Consider the following 26,049-nt stretch of genomic DNA (forward strand, 5'->3'; position numbering starts at 1 on the left):
TGATCAGCTGAAAAAATGTCAAGGTGTTCAATTATTCTAATTACAAGCCTTCATAATATCCCAACAATAGATTTTAGGCTAGCTGGTCTAAATCTAAAGGAATGGCTCCGGAACTCCGAAGAGAAATTTGGAAGATTCTGGTTAAGGAACCTGCAATGTTCTCACCCTCTAAGCACAGGGATTTGTCCTGTGTATTTATATTGCTGTTATTTTTCTCGTTACTGTTATTTTGATTATATTAGTTTTGGTGAGTTCCCATCCTTGATTTAACTTTAATTTGCTTGATTCCTAGTATGTTAATCTCTTGCTCTACTGTAAATACTGATGTAAAGTAGTTACTCAATATGTCCATCATTTCCTCATTTTCATTGACAATATCACCATTATCAATTTTGAAGGGATTTATAATTGTGGAAGATTTTGTGTGCAAATATTTTTCATATTCTCTTTTTGTAGCTCTTTCTGTATATTTTGTTACCCAATTTATTTTGACCCCTTTCTTTTTAAGTGGACTAAATTTAGAAATCCAACTCCAGCATGGTTTTGGGCTTCTGAACGGTTGCCTGTTGCAAAATGATTCATTTATTTGATGTGTAATACTTGACATGTCTTATACTTGTAGGTAAACCTCATCATGTCTGACATTGCAAAAGATAAGGCAGCTCGCTTACTGAAAAAGACAGGCAGCTTTTCATCGCTGAGCAGCTATGACGTTAAAGCAAAAGAAAACATGAAAAAGCAAAAGGAGTGAGTTATCTGTTTAAAAAATTTTTGATGCTGAGTAGTCACTTTTTAAGGTAGTTTTTCCCTTTTTCTGCTTCCTTATTTAGGTCTCCCTTTACTCTCTCACTTTGTGGAATAGCACACCTTCAACTTTTGACAGTAAAGTAATTTGAAACCTGTCACTGGGGAAAGCATCAAACTGTTCTGATTGTTACTGTGCAAAAGGATATCAGTATTCCACTCAGGTTATCTAAATGCTATTAAATAAACACTGGACATCTTCATACCATTCCTAGAGAAGTCCTTAGTTACTTTTCTTTGAAGTGTGACACACAAATTTCAACTTAGTACTTGTGACAGACAGGGAAGCCAAAGGAAAGTAGATTGGCTTCCATTAGCACAAAAGTCAATCTCCCATGGTGCTGCCTTTGGTGAATTGGAGGATGAACTGTTTCATACAAGATAAATCAGTGACTTAGATAATGTTAATGATTGAATAAGTCAAATTTCTTAACACACCCACATTTTTTTTGTCAGTTTTCAATTATTAGATTTGTTTAGTTCTGTTCTCATTTTTAATTCTTACATTTTCTATTCTTTCATGGGATGAGGACATTGCTGGGAACTCAAGCATTTGTTGCTCATTCCTAATTGCCCTCGAAAAGGTGGTGGTGAGCTGCCCTTTTAAATTGCTGCAGTCCATGTGATGTAGGTACACCACAGTGCTGTTAGGAAGCGAGTTCCAGGATTTTGACCCAGCAACATTGAAGAAACAGCAATATATTACCAAGTCAGGGTGGTATGTGGCTTGGAGGGCAACTTGCAAGTGGTGGTGTTCCCATGCATCAGCTGCCCTTGTCTTTCTAGATGGTAGTGTTTGCCACTAGATGGAAGGTGCTGTCTAAGGACCCTTAGTGAGTCGCTGCAGTGCATCTTGTAGATGGTACACATTGCTGCCACTGTGTGTCGGTGGTGGAGGGAGTGAATGGTTAAGGTGGTGGGTGGGGAGCTGATCAACAAGTTGCTATGTCCTGGATGGCGCAGAGCTTTTAGAGTGTTGTTGGAGCCGCACTCATCCAGTAGAAAGTATTCCATCACGTCCCTAACTTGTACCTTGAAGATGCTGGACAGACCTATTCGTAAAGCCTATGATAGACAGGAAGATGATGGGAGAATATTACAGGTAACAGATGGCCAGGAGCCATATAGTAATACTGAATATTGGGGGTTGGGTGGTTTGGAATGTTGGAAGGATGATACTGGATAGTGGAAAGGATATAAGCAGTAAGATAGAAAGCAGATCCTTGGGCCAGGAAGTACTAAGTAGGGGAAACTAGGTATTGAGACTACAGGTTATAATGAGTTGGAGCTTAGAAGTTGAGAGGGATTCACATGAGGCAATGGTCTTTGGTTGTGGGAGCGTTGGGATGGGGTGGCAAATAGTAGAAGTTTTGAGACTTTTCAGATGTTTTGGGGAATGTTTACTATGTGAAAGAATGAAACTTAAGGAACAATGACTTCACTTCTACTTATGTGTAATATAAAAATAATGCAATCACATGTATTTCTAAGTCTGGCTCCAGCCACTCAATTCTTTATTTGGTCCAAAGTTAGCATATACTTTTTAATTCTCTTATTTTATATTCATCAAATTATAGCTCAATAGCTAAGATATGCAATCAAAGTCTCTCAGTAAAGCAGAACTTGATCAAATCAAGTATTCCCAAAGAAAATGTTCAAAATGCTTTCAAATGCGTTTGATTGGAGCTCGATAACTACAGGATTGAGTGCAATTTGGAATTTAAAAAATGAGGAAATTAAATCACTAAAAAACTTACAAAACATTTTTGTAAACTATTTTTATTCTTCAGCTGACTGACAATCCCCAGGTCACCTGATGACATAGCCATGACAGTAACTCAGCTGTGGGTGTGGCTGGGATCTACGTACTTCTAGCTGTAAAATTTTCAAGAGACAGAAAGGGGAACAAACAGGTGAAAGCACTGAAAGGAAAAGTTTCAATGATAGTGACCTTAAGATAGAGTTTTTCTGGGTTAAGAAGTAAGAAGCAATCAGTTTTCATATTTGGAGTACACCATAGATCACCAAGTAATTGGGAAGATGTTGAGGATGAGATTTGACAGCAGTTCAGAGAGTTGCAGGATTAATGACAGAATTCATTAGGCTTCAAGTATCCTACATTTTGGCCTCATAGCCACACTGGAGACTTGAGTATACAATTGAGAATGATACAACAGCACAATAATAAAGGAGTTATGTGCTGTCCAAGGGACTGCCTTTCAGTTAAGAAATTAATTCAGGGTGCTATCTTGCCAGTCAGGTAGACATAAAAGATCTCATGGCATTATTTGAAGAAAAGCAGGTGAGTTCTCGCAATGTTCTGGTAAACGTTTATCCCTCAGTCAACTAAACCAGATTTTCTGGTCATTTACCTCTTGCTGTTTGTGGGACCATGCTGTGCACACACTAGCAGCTGCATTTCCCTAACTTACAACAATCACCACACTTCATAAGTAGCTTATTAGTTCTTCGGTCCTTCTTAAGGTAATGAAAGGCACTATATAAATGCAATTGCTTATCCAACTTTGCACTTTACTGAGATTGAAGTTTTAAAAAATTGCTACAGTCTGGCCATGTGAAAATTTCAAATGCAAATACCCAGCTTTGTGAATTAGTGAATCTTCATGACAGCTTCCTCCCAGACAAGAAAATTTGTCAAGGTTAAATAACTCCTAAAGTAATCCCAGTGAACCTACAAATGTTAGAATAAATAGTTTGTTACAATAGCACTTTTTGAAAATACAAATGCCAGTACAGAAAAATACATTTTTAAGCCAGGTTAGCACTACCCAATTTAAATATGAATTATTTTTGTACAATTTGATTTGAGACATATAATGAAATTAAATTAGCATTGGAGGTTGAAACTAATGGAGCTCTATGTACCATCATTAACAGGAGGGTATCATTACAGTGTGACATGTCTACATTGGCAGTTTCCATTGTAAATCTGGACCTAGATATTTGTAGTGAAAAAGTTGATACAAAATTGTGACAGAAACACAACAAAAGGTAACATTACTTTGTACGCAGGAAGTGCAGCCAAACGTAAAAGCTTTAGTTCCTTATATTTGCCTTTCAGTTTATGAAATGTAGATGACACTAGCAAGGCTGCCAACCTAGCCTTAGCTGGTCTCATCTGCTGTTATTCTGGTGATGGTGTTCTCACAATGGCGTTTGGCAGGAAATTCCAGGGTAATGACCCAGCAAAGATGAAATATGCCTGAGACAGGATGATATGTGACTTGGAGGGGAACTTGTAGGTGATTGTATTCCCAGGCCAGTATTGCCTTTTTTTTCTCAACAGTAGAGGAGCACAGGAATCAGAATAAGCCATTCAGTCCCTCAAGCCTGTTCTGCCATTCAGTGCGATCTTTATTCACCTATCTTGGCTCCAAATCCTTTTATACCCCTGCCTGGCAACAATCTATTAATCTCAGATTTTAAATTATCAATTGAACTAGCATGTACTGTTTTTGTGAGATTTCCACGCTTCTATACTCCTTTGCATGAAGCAGTGTTCCTAGTTTCTCTCCTGGCTCTGATTATAAATTTATGTACCCCTGCCCTTTAACAATTTCTTACTAAATCCTCAAACCTCAATGAAATCACTCCTTAATCTTCTATATTTCAGGGAGTACAAGCCTAGTTTATGTCATCCCTCATAATTTAATTCTTGGAACCTGGGGAACCTTCAGGTGAATCTGCACTGAACTCCTCCCAAGGCTATTATATCCTTACTGAGGTGCAGTGCTCAGAAGTCTACATAGTACTCTAAACATGGTCTAAGCAGGACTTTGCATAGTTGTAGCGAACCTCCCTCTCCTTTATGTTCAAGCCCTCTAGTTATAATGATCGACATTCAATTAGTCTTGATTTTTTTTTGTGTGACTGATCATGTAGATTACTAAAATAGATCACTAAAATGTAATGGAGTCCTATTTATTTTTGAACCTCCAATGTTCATAGGTCTTCAACATATAAGCATACTTGTATCTTTTCCATGTTTAGTCCAAAAGTGGCAAGGGAATACACATTGGTAGGACCCAAGGAAGTACAGAGGATCAGAGGGACATTGGTGTATATGTCCATAGATCCCTGAAGGCAGCAGCACAGGTAGGTAAGACGGTTATGAAGGCATATGGGATACTTGTCTTTATTAGCAGAAGCATAGAACATAAGAGCAGGGAGGTTATGTTGGAGCTGTATAAAATGCTAGTTAGGCCAAATCTGGAATACTGTGTGCAGTTCTGGTTGCCGCACTATAGGAAGGATGTGATTGCATCGGAAAGGGTGCAGAGGGCATTCACCAGGATGTTGCCTGGGCTGGAGCATTTCAGCTATGAAGAGAGACTGGATAGGCTTGGGTTGTTTTCCTTAGAGCAGAGAAGGCTGATAGTGGTATACAAAATTATGAGGGGCAGAGATAGGATAGATAGGAAGAAACTTTTCCCCTTAGTGGAGGTGTCAATAACCAGGGGGCATAGATTTAATGTAAGGGGCTGAAGGTTTAGAGGGGATTTGAGGAAAACATTTTCAGCCAGAGGACGGTTGGAATCCGGAACACACTGCCTGAGGGAGTGGTAGAGGCAGAAGCCCTCACAACATTTAAGAAGTATTTAGATCAGTGCTTGAAATGTCATAGCATACAAGGCTACAGGCCAAATGCTGGAAAATGGTATTACAATTGGTGCTTGATGACCAGCACAGACACAATGGGCTGAAGGGCCTGTTTCTGTGCTGTATTTACTCTGTTTACTACTTGGAACTTAATGTGTAACTGTGGGCAGAATTTTAACTAAAAGAGAGGCAGGTTCAGGCATAGGGTTAGATCCCTGGAGTGACATTGGATGGGAAACTGACAAGATCCTGCCCGTTTCCAGGTATGATTTGCAGGTGAGCAGAAAATCTGCACACAGCTGTCAGGTAAGTCTTTAAAATATTAAAGCAGCTAAGTAACTTTGAATTCAGCCCTCCATTCTGACTTTAACAGCCAGGCCACTGCTTCCCTGAGCTCTCTGCATCTCACTGAGATCAACCAGGAAAGTGCCACGTTGAAATTGGAGTACCAGGAATGACTGTAACGAATGAAATCACTAAGCTTGTGGTCATCCACTGTGAAAGACTTGTGCTTGCAGGATTTGTTCATAGAGCCTGAAATCACTACCTTGAGTGTTAATTTTAACTTTTTGGAGTTATTTTCAAGCGCTTTGCAGTATACTCATCTTCATCTCAACTTCCTCACTGTCAACCTTCACTGCAGCGTGGGAGCAACTTACACAGCAATAGCCTGGACCTCTTGAAGAGCGGTCACACCACCAGCACCAGGAGCAGCAGCAGCAATACCAACAGCAGTTGCCTTTTCTGCAGCCATGTGCCACTCAGGACAGAAGGGATGGACAGAGAGCTGCATTTCAAAGAAGGCTAAGTCCCCAACACAGGATCTACAGATAGAGGGTGAGCTCCTTCAACATGTCAGAGCAACAGCACCTCAAGAGGCTCAGGCTATTGCGGCAGGTCATGCAGACACCTGTAGCCTTCTGGATTAAGACCTCCTTCCAAGAGGGGCAGATGGCAATGCATTGCCAGTGGCCATCAACGTCACCACAGCCTGAATGTCTCACCTCTGGCTCTTTCCAAGGATCTGCTGGTGACATCACTATGATCTCAATCTGCTAACCATAAGTGCATCTCCCAGGTTACCGATGCTGTGTTTTCGAAGGCCCTCAATGATGTGCACTTTGCTACAGATAAAGCCAATGGCTGGATTCTCACAGGTGCACGGAGTAGTTGATCACAATCTCAGATCAGACAGGAGTCTTCATCAATTCCACTACCCCAGTTGGTTTGTAATCACTGGAAGGTGATCATGCATGTATGTGCTAGATATCCAGAAAGCTGCTGTGATTCCAAGGGGCAATCACATCATCTGTGGGTTTTTGCTTCTCCCCACAGCCTCAGCAGCTTGCTTCTGCCCTCTAAAGACCTGGCTGATGATTCTTGTAAGGAACCCTGCCAAAAAACTAGAGAAGAGATACAATAGGAGCGACGTGACTGCAAGGGCAATAATAGAACAAACCATCGAGTTGCTCAAAATACACTTCAGGTGTCTCGACAGATCTGGAGGCCCCCTTCAGTGTGTCCCATCAAGGGTCTCTAGAATGATGTGTTATGCCTTAATAACATTGTGCTGTAGAAAAGAATGGAACTGCAGAAAAAAGCAGGTGCAGAACGACTGGCATCCTGCGAGGTGGAGGAGTCAGATGTGCCCTTGGTGCCTGCAGTACACCTGCCTGCCAGAGAGGCCGACAGCAGATTTATCCAGGCAGACTTTGATTACTGTGTGTGTGAGGCCACCTGCCAATGCCATCAGAAACCTTGTGTGCACCTCCCAACCTAGACACAATTTATTCCAACAGTCAGCAAGCCAACCATCACGTTCCCACTCTTTGCTCCTCTTAAAAAGCTTTTCACCTGAAGTTACTGCCGAGGGTGATTGGTAGGTGTAACCAAAGAAAGGCCAGGAGAATGTGAACTTCAAGTAAAATATTTCATTCTTTAAAATAAATATCATTGTAACATTAGTATACACACTCAACTGATTTCCCTTGTGCAACTATTAAGTCTTTCTCAGTTGCTTCCTCTTGCTCCTAGATGCTGTGACCCCTGAAGGCAGGCTGCTTATTGCCCTGTTTGGACAAGTGAGATTCCTGTGCTGGGCGTCCTCTTGATTTTGGAGTCTGTGAGGGGACCTGTACCTGTACTGGGCAGATTTGGTCATTTAGACAGGAGGCAACATGTGCAGTTTTGTCTTGGGTTGGGGGGAAAGGGGTGGGGGGTGAGGTGCAGAGAATTCCATGAGAAGAGTCCTCGCTGCCAAGTGCCCTTTCTCCATCTTCCCTCTCATGGCCCGCCTGCACTTCCCTGCTAGCTAACATCTGGAAAACACTTGGCTGCATGTCATTTAGATGTTGAACTTCCAAGGCAAGGGCTTTGCTCCATCTTGTGTAAAATAGCAGTCACAATGTGCAAGAAATTGGTGTGGACCAGCACACATTCGGTGACCTGATTCTCCTTGCAGGTGGCATTCTTTCCATGGAGATGGACATCGGTTTAAATGTCTGAGACATCATAGCACTCATACCAGAGCTCAACTCCAACTCCACCAATCTCTCTCCAGGTATATACTGCCTCTTGATGCATTCAGAAAGACACCCATTTGTCGTGCCTGCTCCACAAATTCCCTTTTCGTGGATGACCCTGAGGCTTAGCATCTACGTTCCCCTGAGCAGAGCTTGGAGTGTCCTGCTCTCTCCAAGAGGGCCTGTCCACTGCAGTCCCTGTCTCAAGCACCTGCAGATGCTCACATTGTGATGTGTGCCTCACTATGTGACAACTTAACAAATGCTACTCTAGTAGCCACTGAGGTGTTTGTATCTATCTGCACTGATGGAGGCTTTGTAAGTGCCATGTGATGATGCATCCTCTCATCCTTCTCTGAAGACATCTTGGCCTAGTCCCTCATCAGCTCTGCTGTCAGCCATGAAGAACATTAGCTATTGCTCACATTGAGAATTGGCTCAAGTACAGGATAGTGCATGTCATAGCATTTCTGTTCATGGTGGCATTGATTCAACATGAGTGACTCTGAAGTACCAAAGTGGCAGTATATTATCTAATGCTGTCATCAGGTCTCTGGGCCATCCCCACTTCCCATCACCAATGTTTGGTGTGTGTGCCACCCTGCCAATCTCCAGGGAGACCTCCAATGCAATCAAGGTAGTTTTGGTGCAGGTTCACCTCCAGTTCTTTGCCTCTCCCCAAAGTTCTGCACTCTATTCTGCAATGAATCAAAGCAGAGTGGTGAATGTGAGAAAAAGTATTGTGGGGGAAAGACTAGATTTGTGGAGGGCCACTGTGAGGCATGGGTGTGAGGTGGCACAAAATGAGGGCAAGTATGACTGTTGGTTGTTCAGATGAGGATGTGATGAGGTACCTGCAATGAATGGAGCAGCAAAGTCTGCTGGCTAAGCAGTGTTGTGCAAGAGAGTGCTGGGTGTCGGCCTTTGCACCTAAAAGTGTTATGCCACTGAGTTCCTGGAACCTATCAGGGCACAAGTTGAAGGGGCAACCCTGCTGCTGCACACTTCCTCAGCTGCCTCCAACACAGTGCCAGGGTCAAGGACATCTCCTCAGTGCTGGAGAGGAACTTGGAGTGGGAGGGGAGGGATCCAGTTGTTGTCATCCTCCCTTCTGCTCTACGGGAGGTTTCTGTCCTCCCTGAGCTCGCCTTAGGACACCTGCGTTACGGTGTGCCAACAATATTGTTAGGACTAGAACAGAGGTTCTGCTGAAAGAATTTGAACAGTTAGGAGTTAATTTAAAAAGCAGAACCTCCAAGGTAATATTCTCGGGATTACTACCTGAGCCACGGGAAAACTGGCATAGGGTAAATAAAGTCAAGGAGTTAAATTCATGGCTCAAAGATTGGTGTGGGAGGAATGGGTTTCAGTTCATTGGGGACTGGCATCAGTACTGGGGCAGAAGAGACGGGCTTCACTTGAACCATGCTGAGACCAGTGTCCTGGCAAATCAAATAACTAGGGCTGTAAAGAGGGCTTTAAACTAAATAGAGGGGGGAGGGTTCTGGAGAGAGGATACATATGCTGACAAAGCAAATGGATGTGGCAGCATTGCAGGACAGCTATTTGGGCAACGATGCCCAGAGTTTGACAGGAAGAGATGGTGTGCAAACATTAAGAAAAGCAAGTAATATAAAAACCAACAGTAAGAGCTTCTTTTAAATATATAAAAAGGAAGAGAGAAACAGAAGTGAATATAGGCCCTTTAGAGAATGAGGCTGGAGAAATAATAATGGGGAACCAGGAAATGGCAGAGGAGTTGAATAAATACTTTGCTTCAGTCTTCACGGTAGAAGATACTAATACATTCCAAAAATGCTAAATAATCAAGGGGCAAGAGATGGGGAGGAAATAAATACAATAACTATCAGTAGAAAAAAGTACTAGGGAAACTAATGGGGCTAAAGGCCAATAAGTCCCCTGGACCTGATGAGTTGCATCCTAGGATATTAAAGGAAATAGCTACAGAGATAGTGGATACACTGGTAGTAATCTTCCAAGAGTCCTTAGATTCTGGAAAAGTCCCAGAGAATTGGAAAACTGCCAATGTGACACCCTTATTCAAAAAGGGAGGGAGACAAAAATCAGGTAACTATAGGCCAATTAGCTTAATATCCGTAATTGGGAAAACATTAAGAATTTATTACAAAGGATGTAATAGCAAAGCATTTCAAAATGCATAATATAATCAAGCAGAGTCAGCATGGCTTCATGAAGGGGAAGTCATGCCTGACAAATTTATTAGAATTCTTTGAGGAAGTAATTAGCAAGATAGATAAAGGGGAACCAGTAGATGTAATATATTTGGGTTTCCAAAAGGCGTTCAATAATGTACCGCGCCCAAGGCAACTTAAGATAAGAGCCCTTGGTGTTGGGGGTAGTATATAAGCATGGATAGCGGATTGGCTAACTAACAGAAGACAGAGTTGGGATAAGGGGGGGCGTTTTCTGGGTGGCAACCTGTAACTAGTGGAGTGCCACAGGGATCAGTGCTGGGGCCACAATTATTTACAATATATCTTAATGACTTAGATAAGGTAAATGAATGTACTATCGCCATGTTTGTGGATGACACAAAAATAGGTGGGAGGGCAAGTGGTGAGGATGACACAGTTTATAGAGGGATATAGACAGGTCAATTGAGTAGGCAAAAACTTAGCAGATGAAATATAATGTGGGAAAATGTGAGGTTATCCACTTAGGCAGGAAGAATAGAGGAGCTGAAAATTACTTAAATGGAGAAAGACTGCAGAAAACTTCAGCACAGAGGGATTTGGGGGTCCTCATGCATGAATCACAAAAAACTAGCATACAAGTTCAGGTGATAGGGGAGGCAACTGGAATGTTGGACTTTATTTCAAAGGGAATGGGGTATAAAAATTGGGAAGTCTTGCTAAAACTATGCAAGGCACTAGTTAGACCATCTCTAGAATATTGTGAACAGCTTTGGACCCCTTATCTAAGGAAAGATGTACTAGCATTGGAGGCAGTCCAGTGATGGTTCGCTAGGTTGATGCTGGGTATGGAGGGATTTTCTTATGAAGAGAGGTTGAGTAGGTTGGGCCTGTACTCGGAGTTTAGAAGAATGAGGAGGGACCTTATTGAAACATGTAAGATTTTTAGGGGCCTTGATAGGGTAGATTCTGAGAGATTGTTTGCCCTTGTGGGAGAGTCTAGGACCAAAGGGCATAATCTCAGTGTAACGGGTCACCCATTTAAGGCAGACATGAGGAGAAATTTCTTCTATCTGAGTGTAGTGAATCTGTGGAATTCTTTACCTCAGAGGGCTGTAGAGACTGGGTCATTAAATATATTCAAGGCAAAGAGGGACAGATTTTTAATCAGTAAGGGAATCCAGGGTTGTGGGGGAAAGGCAGGAAAATGGAGTTGAGGATTATCAGATCAGCCATGATCTCATTGAATGGCAGAGCAGACTCGTTGGGCCAAATGGCCTACTTCTGCCCCTATGTCTCTTGGTCCATCTATGCCTGCTTGTTCAGAAAGGCTATCATTAAAACAGAAAATGCTGAAAATACTCAGGAGGCCAGGCTGCATCTGTGGAGAGAAACAGAGTTAATGTTTCAGGTTGTTGATGACCCATGAAACGATGACATGCCCAAAGCATGCATGTATGCACAAACATTTTACATGAATGTAAAATTACATCAATAATCTATTTTTAAACTCTACCTAAGTTTTCTCCAAAAGATTTCTTCATGCACTGGCTTTGTAAGAATAATATATTGAGCTGCTAATCCAGGGATTCCCAGGCAGTTTTCTCTTGTTCATGACTGATCTCAAGGTTTATTGTGTCTTTTTACACATAGCCTTTAACTATTTCTAACCTTTGTATTTGGGTTTCGCCATGGCATCTGCCATCGGTTGATGATTTTATTGCCCAAAGATAGGGTTTTGAAGTTGACTAGACATATGTTTTGAGTTGCAAAGGAGGACAATATGACTTAGAAAAAGATGGATGAGAAAGAAAGTGCAACATGTTCAGTTTGGGATCTCATGACCACCAGTTTCCCATCTCGAGTCACTAAAGTGTGAGCTCTGTTCAGCGTCTACTTCACACGCCATGGGCAGAATTTTCTGCCTGCTGGGCAGGCGGGCCTGACCCAATCTCTGGCGGGTGGGGAGCTGATCCCCACTGGAGAAGCAGGCCCCACCACCATTTTACATGGGCGGGCCAATTAAGTCCCTCCCAGCGTGACGTCTGGCGGAAAGCGCTATGCGCTTCCTGTGCGGATGGGGGGGAGGGATTCCCCAAAAGCAAGAGTGCGCTCTTTCATGCACATGATAAGTGCTGCCTCAGGGAGATCGCTGACACTTTTAAAAACGTTAAACATAGAAAAAAAAAAGTCATGAGATGGGACATGTTCATAAATTACACTAAAACTTTATTAAACTTTTTAAATCCCTGCATGAAACCTCATCCCGCCGGTGGATGAGGTTTCATGTTTTTTCTATTGCCTACCGGGGCAATAAGGTTGGATGGGCAGATCCTTTAATTGTTTCAATGATCCTGTCAATGGTCTCAATTGGCCATTGACGGGTCGGCGGGCGCGCAGCTGATTTTGCTGCACCCCCCGCCTTCCAGAAAATTTAAATAGGGCGGGATGACCTCAGGGGCTCCCCCCAACATCATCCTGCTTAACTTTACGCGTCGGCGAGTGGGCCCTGGCCCTGCCCCAGCTCGCCGACAGCAAAATTCAGCCCCATGTTATATTGCACCGTTGAAACACCTGTGATGCTCTGAAACAAGGGTGGGGAGATAACATTGGCCTTTGGCAGTCGTACAAAACAGACAAAAGCAAATTGAAAGCCTGTTGTACGCTTTGCCAGAGGTTTGGTTGGATTGACTTCAGTAAGAACAAATATCAGGTCGAGTGTAGGATAGATTACAACCCCAAAGCTTCTCTTGTGCACTAAATTTATTATGGGTTCTAGTAAGTGGTGGATCCTCAGTGTTTCTGGGGTACCTGAGCAGTGCTCCAGACAAAAGCTATCCATTTGAAACAGCATTTCGAGAAAAGTGCTGCTCCAGAAAGTTCGTGTTAGCCCGCAGGCACCATTCAGTCGAGCCAACCCCCTCTCTGTGACTTTGCTTGTTTGGCTGGTAGTTGAACAAAAGAACATCTCAGCACCAGATGGACGGCCAGCAGTTTGTTCACTGTTGTTACTGCCTGACATTCTGGCCTTTGACTGCTGTTAGAGTTCCAATGCATTATGTATTACATGCCAGAATTGCTACTAATGTGTAACTTTGCATTATCTTGCAAAGTCAGCTGATTTCTGCCAAGGTACATACTGGACATTATGAACCACTATCCTGTTTCCACTTCACAGCTCTGACTGAGCTGTTTTAAATAGAAAATGTAAGCCTTTTGTATATTGAAATGCCCTTTGCAGAAGGCAGCACCCCCTGATTACTCTGGTAGCCTGCATTTGTTTTGTTTTATTGTGAACTTGTTTGGAACATTACCATGTTAAGTGAATCGACAGAAGACATAAATGGTAGTAAACTTAGAATGGATGTCTGAAAAAATATCCTCAAGCATAATAAATGTTTGTAAATATTTACTGAGAAAGATAATAGAAACAAATTACAATTAGCTGTTGTGATGAGCGAGTTAATGTAGTGGAGAGAAGAGATAGGAAGTGCTGAATTGCCTTTACTCACCCCTGATTTCTTTTTTCCCTTGTTATATTCACAATTAAGAAGATCATAAAGGCCATCTGTATCACAATATTGTTCTCATTTCATCAGGAAATCCAAACCATTTCTCAATTATCTTCAAGCATAAACTTAAAACCATATTCTGTATCCTATGTCGTGACTTTTCTACTTGGGATGCAAACATAGCATACTGTAACAGTTATCTAAAATACATTAGAACATCAAAGAGGTAAATTAAAGTTGAATTGGGGGTAATTGCTTGCAATTGTAGCCTGAGCATCTCTAGCAATGTTTCTCCTCCTTCCTGAGTCACCCAGGATTTATTATTGGCCTCTTTACCTTTCTCATTTACATGCTGCTCCTTTAGTGAAATCATCCACAGCCATTGGGTCAACTTCCACAATGTTCACTGACATTGCTGATCTTTATCTTTAAAACCTCTCTGCTGTCATCCTGTTTGTCTGTCATGTGGCTTTAAATTATCTTGTAAAATGTTCGAAAGACTATAGCTGTCATCTTTGGCCCCACCACAAATATTGTGCCCTTTATCACCAACTCCATCACCCTCCCTGACTCTGCTGTCTCTGGTTGAATTAAACTGTTCGCACCTTCTTCAGTCACCTGTTTGACTCTGAGCTGAGCTTGGGCCTTGTTTCTTTTCAATAACAAAAACCACCTACTTCCAGCTGTAACATTGCCAACTTCCATCCCTGCCTCAGCCCATGTATTACTGAAAGCCTGATGCATGTTTTTGTCATGCCCAAACTAGATTCTTCCACATAGTGTCCATGCTGGCCTCCCATCCTTCATAATGACCTCAATGACATACATATGGCTTCTACCCACCAGTGCCTCAAATTTAAAATTTCTAGCCTTACATGATTAGCTCTAACTCTACCAGCTACAGCCCTTCCCAATGCTTTTGTTTATCTGACTCTGACATCATCTGCATCCTCCTGCTGTAACACTTGCAGCCATGCCTTCAGACACCTAAGTCCCATTCTCTGGAATGATTTGCTCAAATATCTATACCTCTCACCAACTGGCTACAAGAGACACCTAAAGCATCTTTCCAGGAGAGGGTTCAAGCACCTGCACTGATCTTTCTGGCCTCAGATGTGACCCAGGATCATGTGATTTTTTTAAATCTATTTGTTCATGGGATGTGAGCATTGTTGGCTAGGCCAGGATTTATTGTCCATCCCTTGGCCAGAAGGCGGTTAAGAGTCAACCCCATTGCTGTGAGCCTGGAATCATGACCAGACTAGGTAGGCCAGGTAAAGATGACAGATTTCCTTCCCTAAAGGGCATTAGTGAATCAGGTGGGTTTTTCCGACAATTGGCAATGGTTTCATGGTCATCATAAGTTTTTTAATTCCAGATTTTTATTGAATTCAAAGTTCACCATTTTCTGTGGTGGGATTCTAACCCGCATCCCCAGAGCATTACACTGGGACTCTGAAATATTAGTCCAATGAAATGCCACTGCGCCACCACCTCCCACTGTGTACATTGAGAAGCCAACTAGCATAAATCTTGGGAGATCTTCGCCTTTTCATCTTCATAGGACATATCCAGGCTCTGAGTAACACCATTGCTGTTTTCCTGCCACTAATTTGGTACAGAGGACTGCTGATTCGCTGTAGTCCGTTATCTTGGCAATAAAGTGCTGGTGAAATGCATGGTAACTGTCATTTCAGACGCTGCAAAGAATGAAAAAATAAAGTAAGTTGACTTTATGGTATGTAAACAAACAATGATAATGTCAAGTATTACTGTAGGAGATTAAAGTCCCCTCTCCCTAAAGACCAGCAAGGTAACATAAGTACAAAGAAAGCTTACACAAAAAGCGAATGTCTGGGATTACAGTTTCTGCTTTGTATGTGATTGGGAAACCACCCAAAAAGTGCTTAAAATCTTGCAACAACCAGCATAATCAAGCAGTGTAATAGAATATATTGTTTCTCTTTTTCTTTCCATTTAAAAAATATTCCTTTAATGTACTTGAGTGGTAACCTGGTTCAGTTTTAATTAAACTGAAAATTGCTTTAACACATTTCCAGTTATGAGTAATGTGATTTAAAATCACTGAAAATGACTATACTTAAATTATTTAATAGTTTCATTGGTGTATGCTGGTCAGTTTCTTTGGATAAGGCAAAACCTTCACAAACATGTCTGTGTGCCTGGGAAAATGAACACAATTTGAAGAAGCATCCTGAACCAGGACAATTGGTAGAATCCTGCAGTTTTGATCTGGGAGATTATTTCACTGAGCCCATCATCATGGCTGTTTCAATAAAAGCAAAAAACTTCGGATGCTGGAAATCCAAAACAAAAACAAAAATACCTGGAAAAACTCAGCAGGTCTGGCAGCATCTGCAGAGAGGAGCAAAGTTAACGTTTCAAGTCCGAATGACCCTTCAACAGATTTTTTTTAAGTAAAAGTAGAAGAGAGATGAAATATATGCTGGTTTAAGGGGGGGTTGGGACAAGTAGAGCTGGATAGAGGGCCAGTGATAGGTGGAGATAACCAAAAGATGTCACAGACAAAAGGACATAGAGGTGTTGAAGGTGGTGATATTATCTAAAGGAATGTGCTAATTAAGGGTAGAAAGCAGGACGAGCAAGGTACAGATAGCCCTTGTCGGGGTGGGGTGAGGGGATCAAAATAGGCTAAAAGGTAGAGATAAAACAATGGATGGAAATACATTTTAAAATAATGGAAGTAGGTGGGAAAAGAAAAATCTATATAACTTATTGTCTTTGTCCTTTTGTCTGTGACATCTTTTGGTTATCTCCACCAATCACTGGCCCTCTATCCAGCTCTACTTGTCCCACTCACCCCTCCACCCCCCACCCCACCCCCCACCCCCTTAAACCAGCTTATATTTCACCTCTCTTCTATTTTTACTTAGTTCTGTTGAAGGGTCATTCGGACTCAACATTAACTGTGTTCCTCTCCGCAGATGCTGCCAGACCTGCTGAGTTTTTCCAGGTATTTTTGTTTTTATCATGGCTGTTTCAATGGCCTACCTTTCACACCATTACCTAGCAAAGCAGAAACATTGGGAGAGTTGCTGGTGGCAAAATCAGCTCAGCAGTCTTAAACAGAAGAATATTCAAGGTAGTGAGTCAGTATATTTTGGAAGAAGTTCACAAAGGATTGAAGATTAGAATAAATAGAACCCTGCTCCAATGGACTCAATTCACATTTTCCAAGCATGACTACATTTTCAATTTCATTCCAAACAAATGTGAAATATTAATAATGTTTTATCCCCGAGTAGATTGTGAAGTTAGATTTTGTCATCTTTCTCTTCCTGCCTACAAAATTTCTTGATTATTGAGGGCATTCCATGAACCCTGTGAAAGATGTTCAGTAAGCAGTTATTGGGAGGCATGGGAGAGACTAAGCTCATGCTGTTTGTTTCTTTCCCCTCCTTTGTAGAGAAATGGACATACATAACAACTTAAGCAAAAATAGCCACTTTTTTTCAGTGAAACATAGGGTCAGCATGATCCAACACATTGAAATACCAATGCAAAATGTCACGGAGTGATTTAACTGGGGTTAATATTTATCCTGTCTCCCTATTCCTGCGCTGTCAATCTGAGCTCCCATGTTGTGTAAGTGCTCAATTTAATGTGCACCACTAATTTGTACAGTTGGAGAGAGAAGTTGTTTGTTGTCAATTTCAGAGTGGGATTGACAGTTGCCTTCAAATAGGTTGGGTGCTAGGCAATGCTCTTGGTCATAAACATTGTAAAGGAACAGTAAAAAATACAGGGCCACTGGAAATAAATTACTTTTTTAAATAATACATAAAAATCTAAAATGTTTATCAATTTGATAATTTTAGGAAAATAAGTTCACAACATTTTTCTGTGGTTTGTCTTCCCAAACAGTAACAGAAATTAATTTAATATGTAATGTATTGTAAAGTTAGTTTCTATCCGATTACACCATTTTCTTTAGATGACCTTTAACAGATACTTCTTAAATGATATGCCTGGCATTGGCCAGGGTGATATAGCCATAAATTTGAGATGGAAATTTGATTTGTGTAAATAACATGTCAAAACTACATTTTTATTCTTAAGTCTTCCTAATGCCAGATGATTATTTGGACATAAGGATTTTTTGGGTTATCTTGAGCACATAACTGTCATCTATTTTTTGATTAGCCTCCCAGTCTGTAATGTAAGATAATTAACTTTGAAATGTAAAGGATATTTGATCCAATATTTTAATTTTCAGTTCTATACTTTGTTAGCTTATAATCCCTCTAATTAATTTTGGTTAAAAATCAGACCCAGACCTACTTGACTTAAAAATATGCCCTTCCTGTGATTTCCATGCATGTTATCTGGAAGCAAGCAGTAGTTTGCTCTCAGCTATTTGCCAGAATTGCTCAGAAATCATTTACTGGTAAATCTCGTATTTTTGCATACTTGACCTTTTCCAGAGCAGCACAGAAATAATGGCTTCCATCTGTCCAGCCGCCTTACCCCTTCACCCACCCTGCCCATGGCCAGGTCAGGTAACACAAGATAACACATCTTACCTTCCCAATGCTCTCAATTTTATCTAAGCCTTTGAAATCTTGTCATTACTATTCTATAATGTACAGATTTAGGCTCTACCTTAACACTTGCGTTCACTGCAAAAGACAGCATGGGCAGGCAACTTGCATCTCACATGGCCTGAAATTTTCAGCCTTATGCATAGAGTCCTGGGTTAAGTGTGCTGCCAGATTCACAATATTTTTTTTGGTTGAAGCCACCCGCTGTACGCTCTCTCGTTGTCTTTGATAGGTGGAAAAATACAGCCTGTGAGACCACTTGGTTCAGGTTGGACTAATTATAAGAAATAGATTTAGAAAGCAGGAAGAAGCAGGATGCAGTGCAGGTCTAAGTAAAGAGGAACCTCCTCCATATCCACAGATGACCGCAGTGTTTGGAACGGGCATCTGAAGTCTAAGGTAACTGGCATATTTTGGGGAGCAAGAAACACCATTTTTCTGAGGCCATTCACTTCAAAAATTTCACTGTGACCTCACTGAGTAAGAGAGCTGGCAATTTTGGCCTAATGGATGAAGTCACCCCACTAGTTCCACCTCTTACAGCTCCTCTGCAAAGAAAGTGGCTGGTGCAAGATGTGTCCAACTCCGCTTCAAATGGAATTTTTAAAACTCTCGATCACACAGCATTTCAGCATAACTGGGTCCCATTCTTGCCATCGATGATGTTCCCAAGGCAATGGAACTTCAGCCCAATTATTTCAACCTTCCAAGCAGATGGCTGTTTTAACTTTGTCTGGAGAGCAGTGTTCCCCTAAATTGCATGGATGCAAAATGCAACAAATGGGCTGCACACAACAAATGTTCCATTTTCGTGCAGCTGCACGCGTGCATACCATACCATTTCTTAAAGGGTCCACGCAGTTCAAAAAACAGGCCATGCACAATGAAGAAAAACTAGATGCAACTTTGCTGGTGAGGTTATTAGATGAGGCTGGAAACTAAGCTTTTTAGGTTTCCAGCTGCATGATGCCTGTTTCAATGGTTGTAATTACAGAAAGCAGCTTTATAGGCAGTGGCGTAAAGAGAGGGGAGGTGCTTATTTTGAGGCTCCGTTAATTCCATCTTTTGTGCAACAATCCCTCTAAATTTTCTTTTTTGCACGTTTATTTCAATGTGCAGCACCTTTAATTTTTTTCTGCAGACTCACAGGCACCGTATCTTAAAGGAGTTTGTAAGTAGTTTGAGTAATACCTTTACTATTACTGCATTTATCTGAAATCTGTTTCTTGCTAGTTAGCCAAACCTGTATCCATGCTAATATATTACCCCCAACACCATGAGCTCGTATCTTCTGTAGTTACCTTTTCTGTGGCACCTTATTGAACACCTTTTGGAAATCCAAATAGACTACATCTATTGTTCCTCTTTGTCAGATACAAATTTCCTTTCATAAAACTACATTGACTCTGCTTGACTGTATAATGATTTCTCAAATATTCTGCAACTACTTCCTTAATAAGGATTCTAGCATCTTCCTAATGACCCATGTTAGGCTAACTGACCTATAGTTTCCTTCTTTCTGTCCCCTTCTTCTCTTGAAGGGAGGTGTGGCATTTGCAATCTTCTAATCTACTGGGACCTTTCCAGAATGTAGGAAATTTTGGAAGGTTACAACCAATACATCCACTATCTCTGCACCCACACCTTTTAAGACCCTAGGATGCAGACCATTACCCAGGGAACTGGTCAGCCCTTATTCCCGTTAGTTTACCTAATACTTTTTCTCTTAGTGATGCTGATTATTTGCACACATGCGGAGCTTAGAGGAAACATTGCTCGTGTATATTGTTGCACGCACAGGCCCTTGGGTCAAAGCAAAAAAGGCCATTTTGAACTTTACGTACCTTGACCTACCTACAGTTTCACATGACCATGACCGAATACAGAAATAATTATTGTTGCAATGCAGTAGGGAGCCTACACCACAATTACTTCGAATGTTTCAACTTTTGATCTGGAGTACATCTTTTTTCCAGATATATGGGGCTAATTAGTTCTGAAACAACAGTGCTGGAACCATTGCTCCTAATCTATAAAAAGGCTCTCCTTGAATGTTTAATATTCTCCTTACATCTCTCATGATATTGAGTTAATGCCAAGTTTGCAGGAATAAGATGAATTGTACAGGCACTTTGGATGTTTGCTTAGGGGGAAGACAATAGTGAAGAATGCTTCAGTGACCTATGTGCCTTCTGAAACCATAGTCTAAGGGAGAGATGACCTAGATAGCCCTAATGGAAGGTTCAGGCCAGAGAAAAAATGCACAACCGTTAAGTGCAGTGTGCATTTGCAGTTTGCACTGAGTGACCAGTGTCTTAATATGCCTTTTGTACAGTTTGTGTGCCAAGATTCTAGCATTCTAGCATTTCTACCTTCAGTTCTGAGCATTCATTCCTTCTATACCAGGGCCCCAGTGCTTGAAGTGAATTTTTGGCCTCATATTACTTTTTGTTGTATTAGTCAAAGAATTCAAAACATGTGCACAGTTTGTTTTTGAGCAACATAATTTTAAATAGAAAAGTTAACTTCATCTATGTTTTTCTTATAAAATATTTGTTCCTCCCCACTCATATTGTCTTTCTTTTAAACAGCTCCATGAGTACTGTGTCCTATATGGATGATCCAGGGCATCATGATGACATTCCACGTCCCACACTACAAATGGAAAACACATATCAGTTATGTGAGTTGAGGCTTGTCAACTTCTTGAGCTTTTCACAAGTTAATGATGCAAAAAGCAGTAAATGACCCTAATCTGGAGAGATTTGATGAAAACCTCACTTTTTTAATGCATTTATGTTAAACAAAGTTTCATAATTGCAACTCTGTTCCCACTAGATTGTGAAGCCTAGAGACCATTAGTTACGCATTGTGCAAAAAATTGGTGACCAGCCCACTGAACTTTGTGGCATTTTTTCAACAACATTTCAGTCATTTGAATTCAGAATTGTTACAAGTTTAAAGTAGTTGTCCTTTAAGTCTGGTGTAAGTTCATAAAACAAATATAACCACAAAAGTTCTTCACATTTAAGTCAGGCCTGCGTGTCTAAATAGAATATTGACTGCAAGATCTAGTGATCATGTTTCTTTGGTCAGAAAATTCTGTCTAAGGCACAGTTGCCATCAGGAACATTCTTCCTGAAGTTTGTATGGCGATAATTTTTGAGCCAGGGTTCTTGGGGAATGTATGAACTAAGAGAAATGTATTAATACTGTAGTTGTCTTTCTCCCAGCAAATGTGTTTAATTGGCTGAGTCATTTGTCTTTGTTCCAGATACATTCAACTGTACCTGTTTTTTATATGCAAAGTATTAAAATTTATTAAAATTCTATACTTGTAAGTATAAGCGGAAATCCACCTCATACAACTCCAAACTCTGTACATTCATTACCCTTGACATTTTCATTTTCCACATTAGCTTAGCGATGGGAATTGTCCAGTCTTTGCAACGATCTTGGCCCTGAGATTCCTGTAGAGGCCATGGGTACAAAGTGGAACTCTATCCACCTACTGACAACTTCCAAAATTGTGGTTGTCGCTCATTTCCCAATGCATCTAAGGCACCTGCCTCTACAGGGAGAGGGAGGAATTTTGCCACAAACCTTATGACAGCATGAGCAAAATGTAATAATTCCTCCTCCATGTTTGAGGAAGATAATCGACAATGTGACATTTTGGTATGAGTCTTTACTAAATTGGAAAAAAACACAGCCTGCAATATTTTCATGTGATTTCATATATTAAGATCTGTTGAGCTAGCTGAAAGACATGAACGTTAAATCAAATTTAAACAGCTTTTTAGTTATAAATTATTTAAATTGTTTTTTAATGACTCTAATAACTTAAATGCCAATATCCATAACTCTTCTCTCTCACCACATCCCTTCTCAGATTAGTTCTAGCAGTGCTAGAAACCTGGAATTTGCAGATGCCCTTGGCATTCAATATTGCTAAGGATGTGACTGAGGGAAATATAGGTTTGAGCTGCACCTCAAATTCTGCAATAAAGTTTCAACAATACTTTTATTAGTTTTAATAGTCATAACTTCATTTTATATAGATGTTTTAGGGATACTTTGAACAAACCTTTTGTTCCTGAGACTTTTCTTCACATTTATAATTTTAAATCAATAATGTAAATAATGTTGGTTACCAATCTAGATTGCCCAATATTTTAAAGAGGTTATACCTGTTTCCAGATCCGACAAAGTATTTTCCAGGGGCCACTGTGAACAATATTCTCAAAGATGTCCTGGCAAGCTACTTACAGGAGGAGAAATATGAGCCTGAACTCTGCAGGCAGATGACTAAGACCATCTCTGAAGTAAGTTGAATTTAAAAATTTGCTTCTCTCCCTAACTTGTCCCCCTCATCTCCACACTCTATCTTTGTTAAATGTTGAGAAAGCAGACATTACCCTGAAGTATGATATTGTTTCAGAAAGTTTGTATTTGCTTGCTTATGAAAATAATGAAAATGTCTGTGCTCTATTAGTTAGACACCGTCTGGGTAATTGTTTGCAGAACTAGTTACCATACGACATGCTGGATATTATTGACCTTGAAAGGGTATTGTGGCAAATGACAAAGATGTTTCTGGATATGAGAATTGTTAAATTAAACAAAAGTAAAGAATGTTTAGACATGATGTGGACAAACTATAAAATTAGAAAGCCAGAAGTAAAATGATAATTGATAGAATAAGGTCTTGAGGAAGGGTACCGAAATAAAGTTTATAGGTAGAACCAGGACATAGCTAGATGAAAATATATGTAAAGGTTGACAATTAATTTGTGATTAATGAACAGATTTGTTGAGCTAAAAAATCTCAGTATTGCTAATTATTCTTGTGAACGTCTATTTTCCCTTGTCAGTAATCAAAATTAATTATTTTAAGCTTTAGTAATAAACCCTAAAAGTTCATATTAAAACTGTACATTAATAACTGGACCTGTAAATGCTCTGCCTTAATGCTGTTTGTTATCTTCTTTGGCTGAAAGAGCTTTTCACTTTTTTGCCAATATTTCCAATATTCTATGGATGGGTTACTGCAGCTCCAAGTCATTCAGTCAGTGAAAGCCCATGCATTTATAACTGTACATCAACAATTTTCTGAAAACAAGACACGATTTGATAGAAACAAAACTTATGTTGGAGGAGCTAAATGGCTCAGTTGGTACATCATTTGTTCACACCTGAGAACTAGGTTTCAGTCCAGCCCACACTGATGAGATAAAAGCCTCCGCTGTACTCTAATCTCATTTCACCTGGGACCCTTCCAGGAGAAGTTTCAATGCACAATGCAACGCTGTCCAAAATTCAACATATATTGGCTTGTACACTGGCATTTGACATCTCTTGCTACGGAGGGAGGGGCAGGAGGCAGGTGGGGCTGCAGATGAGTATCTTCAAAAAATTATGTTCAGGATTTCTTCTTTCTGTTGATCCAAAGTGAGCTTCACTTGTTGCCTGCGGGATCTTTGCATGTCTAAGAGAAAGTTAAGGTACATGCACTTCTAGGTAATGCAATAGATATTTGGTAAGTTTTGCTGAAGAGAAAAGACATAACTCCAGGGTAAATTTAGATGCTGTTATTGATTACCAATGACAGATATCGATCCAAGGTTTCCATTTTTCTGCACTAACGTCTAGCATGGGATTCAGAAACTCCAATGTTTTTTGTCAGTGAAGTTTTAAATTTTAATTTATTGAAATAATCCTCAAATCCACTTCCTTTCTCTCTGTCCTTCTTTCTCAAAGCCACTAAATGCCAAGCTACAGAATATATTTCTGACAGAGCACCTTTACTATTTACTGGTTCAAAACTGTTCTGTTTTTATAAAGTTGACTAGACTAGGGCATAGGCCCAGTGCAAATGGCATTAACATAGTTGAAAATTTTGAACTTAGTATCATTGATTAAGGATTAGAAAACTCAGGTTTTGAAAGCCTTTTTATTGTACAGGAAAAGAAAATGCAGGAGTTGCAAAATGTTGAAGTTCCAGAAAAGAATAAATTGAAGTAGGTAGCATAGTGATGATTCTTGATTTCAAGCAATAAAGAGAGAGGGAAGTGTGTATAGACAGCATATTTGGAATTTATTGGAAGAAGAAAATTTATTGATAGGATGGTTCTGCATGTTGAAGAATTGTAGAATCGGTTTCACCACTCATTTGTCTGATTTCTGGATCTCTCCATCTGTGCCACTAGATGAAGGGCCAGACAGAACCTATGTGTTGCTTCATAGGATCATAGTGAAAATCAAGATAAGATAAAATCAATCACAACTAGATTAATTAATTGAAAACCAGATGAAGAGGTCACTCAGTAGAGTGCATAACTCCATCACATTGTGTTAACTGAATGTTATTACAATTACACAGCTCTTGAGGCTTTTCCCTGCTTGTTTGATGTGCTGAAAATACAAAACTGAAAAAAACAATATCTTTTTATTAAGAGCTTCCATCTCACAAAGGAGGCTTCAAGCCAATCCACATCCAACAATCTGCTCTGAAAACTCTGCTTAAATTTTGACAGCTGTGACAAATTCTACCACAGCAGCTGAGGCAATCCACAACATTCTTAAAAAAAACAAAACCCTCAACATTTTTTAAAGTCAATTCACCGCATCTCCCCCTGTTACCAGATGGATCATTTAAAAACAACTACAGGATCTGGATCCACATCTCTTCCAAAAACTAATCAGTTCTGCCTTAGGATATGCCCTGTCTGCATAATAAGTTTCGTTGAAATCCGTCCATTAGTTTTCATGATATATTGTTTACAGATAGACTAATAAACAAGGGCAAAAACATTATCTCGGCCCACTTTCAGTGGCAGAGGTAATTAAAAACTTCTAGTACTCCAGTTAATGACAGCACTGGAAAAAATCTTGAACAAAGATATCCCGTGATCCATTATGGGAGAGAGGATAGAGCATAGTGCTCACACACCTCAAGAAAACTATATGAATGGAATTGGAGTTAGGAATTGCTATTATAAACACCACAGGACAAGCTGGTCATCAGTTTTTCGAAGGGGATTGTTGCTTGAGGAGAGAAGCTGGACGAATGTATATTTAATGAATTACTGTAAAATAATACTTGTCATTTTTAGGTTATAAAAGCTCGAGTAAAGGATCTCATGATTCCACGATACAAGATTATTGTTTTAATCCATATTGGACAGCTGAATGAACAGAGCATCCGCATTGGCAGCCGCTGTCTCTGGAATTCCAGCACGGACACATTTTCTTCCTTCTCTTTCTGTAACCGATCTCTCTTTGCTGTTGCTAATGTTTTTGCAGTGTACTTTGAATGAAATGTGCCTGTATGATGTAATGAAAAATTGTAAGAATAGTGCTGAATGTAAAGCTCATTCTCCAAGCTCCTCCGGGGTGGGTTGGGGGGAGGGGGTGGGAATCATTTATCTGCTACTTAATATCAGTGGTGTTCAACATGGTCTTGGGACATTTGCAGTCTGACTGTCCCTCATTTATGGGCTTCAGCAGAATTGCTACATCCTTGTCCTATCTGTGAGTTGTTAACTGAGCGAGCTGGGAGTTAGTCTTGTTCACTTTTGCTGGCAAAGGAAGGCGAGAGAACAATATTGGGAGAAAGGGTTATTCAAGTTTCCATTATAAGCAACTGAACAAGCAATTTATATAGTGCTTTTCATGACAACTGGGCATCCTAAAGTGCTTTACAGCCAATTAAATACTTTGAAATGTAATGTAGGAAACTCTGCAACCAATTTACACACAGCAAACTCCCTTGACAGTAATGTGATAATGACCAAGAAAATCTATTTTCTGATGCTGATTTGAAGGATAAAAA

The 26,049-nt window shown here is 40.4% G+C and overlaps 1 protein-coding gene across 1 annotated transcript; it reads left to right on the forward strand.

Moving 5' to 3' along the window:
• The first annotated feature begins 634 nt into the window (after positions 1 to 634).
• dynlt5 (dynein light chain Tctex-type family member 5) lies at positions 635 to 25,534 on the forward strand. Its single transcript, XM_041208973.1, has 4 exons — positions 635 to 747; positions 20,807 to 20,898; positions 22,416 to 22,540; positions 25,331 to 25,534. The coding sequence occupies exons 1-4, from the start codon at positions 635 to 637 to the stop codon at positions 25,532 to 25,534; spliced, it is 534 nt and encodes a 177-aa protein (XP_041064907.1).
• The last annotated feature ends 515 nt before the right edge of the window (positions 25,535 to 26,049 follow it).

Source organism: Carcharodon carcharias, chromosome 16 (assembly GCF_017639515.1).
Source record: "Carcharodon carcharias isolate sCarCar2 chromosome 16, sCarCar2.pri, whole genome shotgun sequence".
In the NCBI taxonomy this organism is placed as follows: Eukaryota; Metazoa; Chordata; class Chondrichthyes; order Lamniformes; family Lamnidae; genus Carcharodon; species Carcharodon carcharias.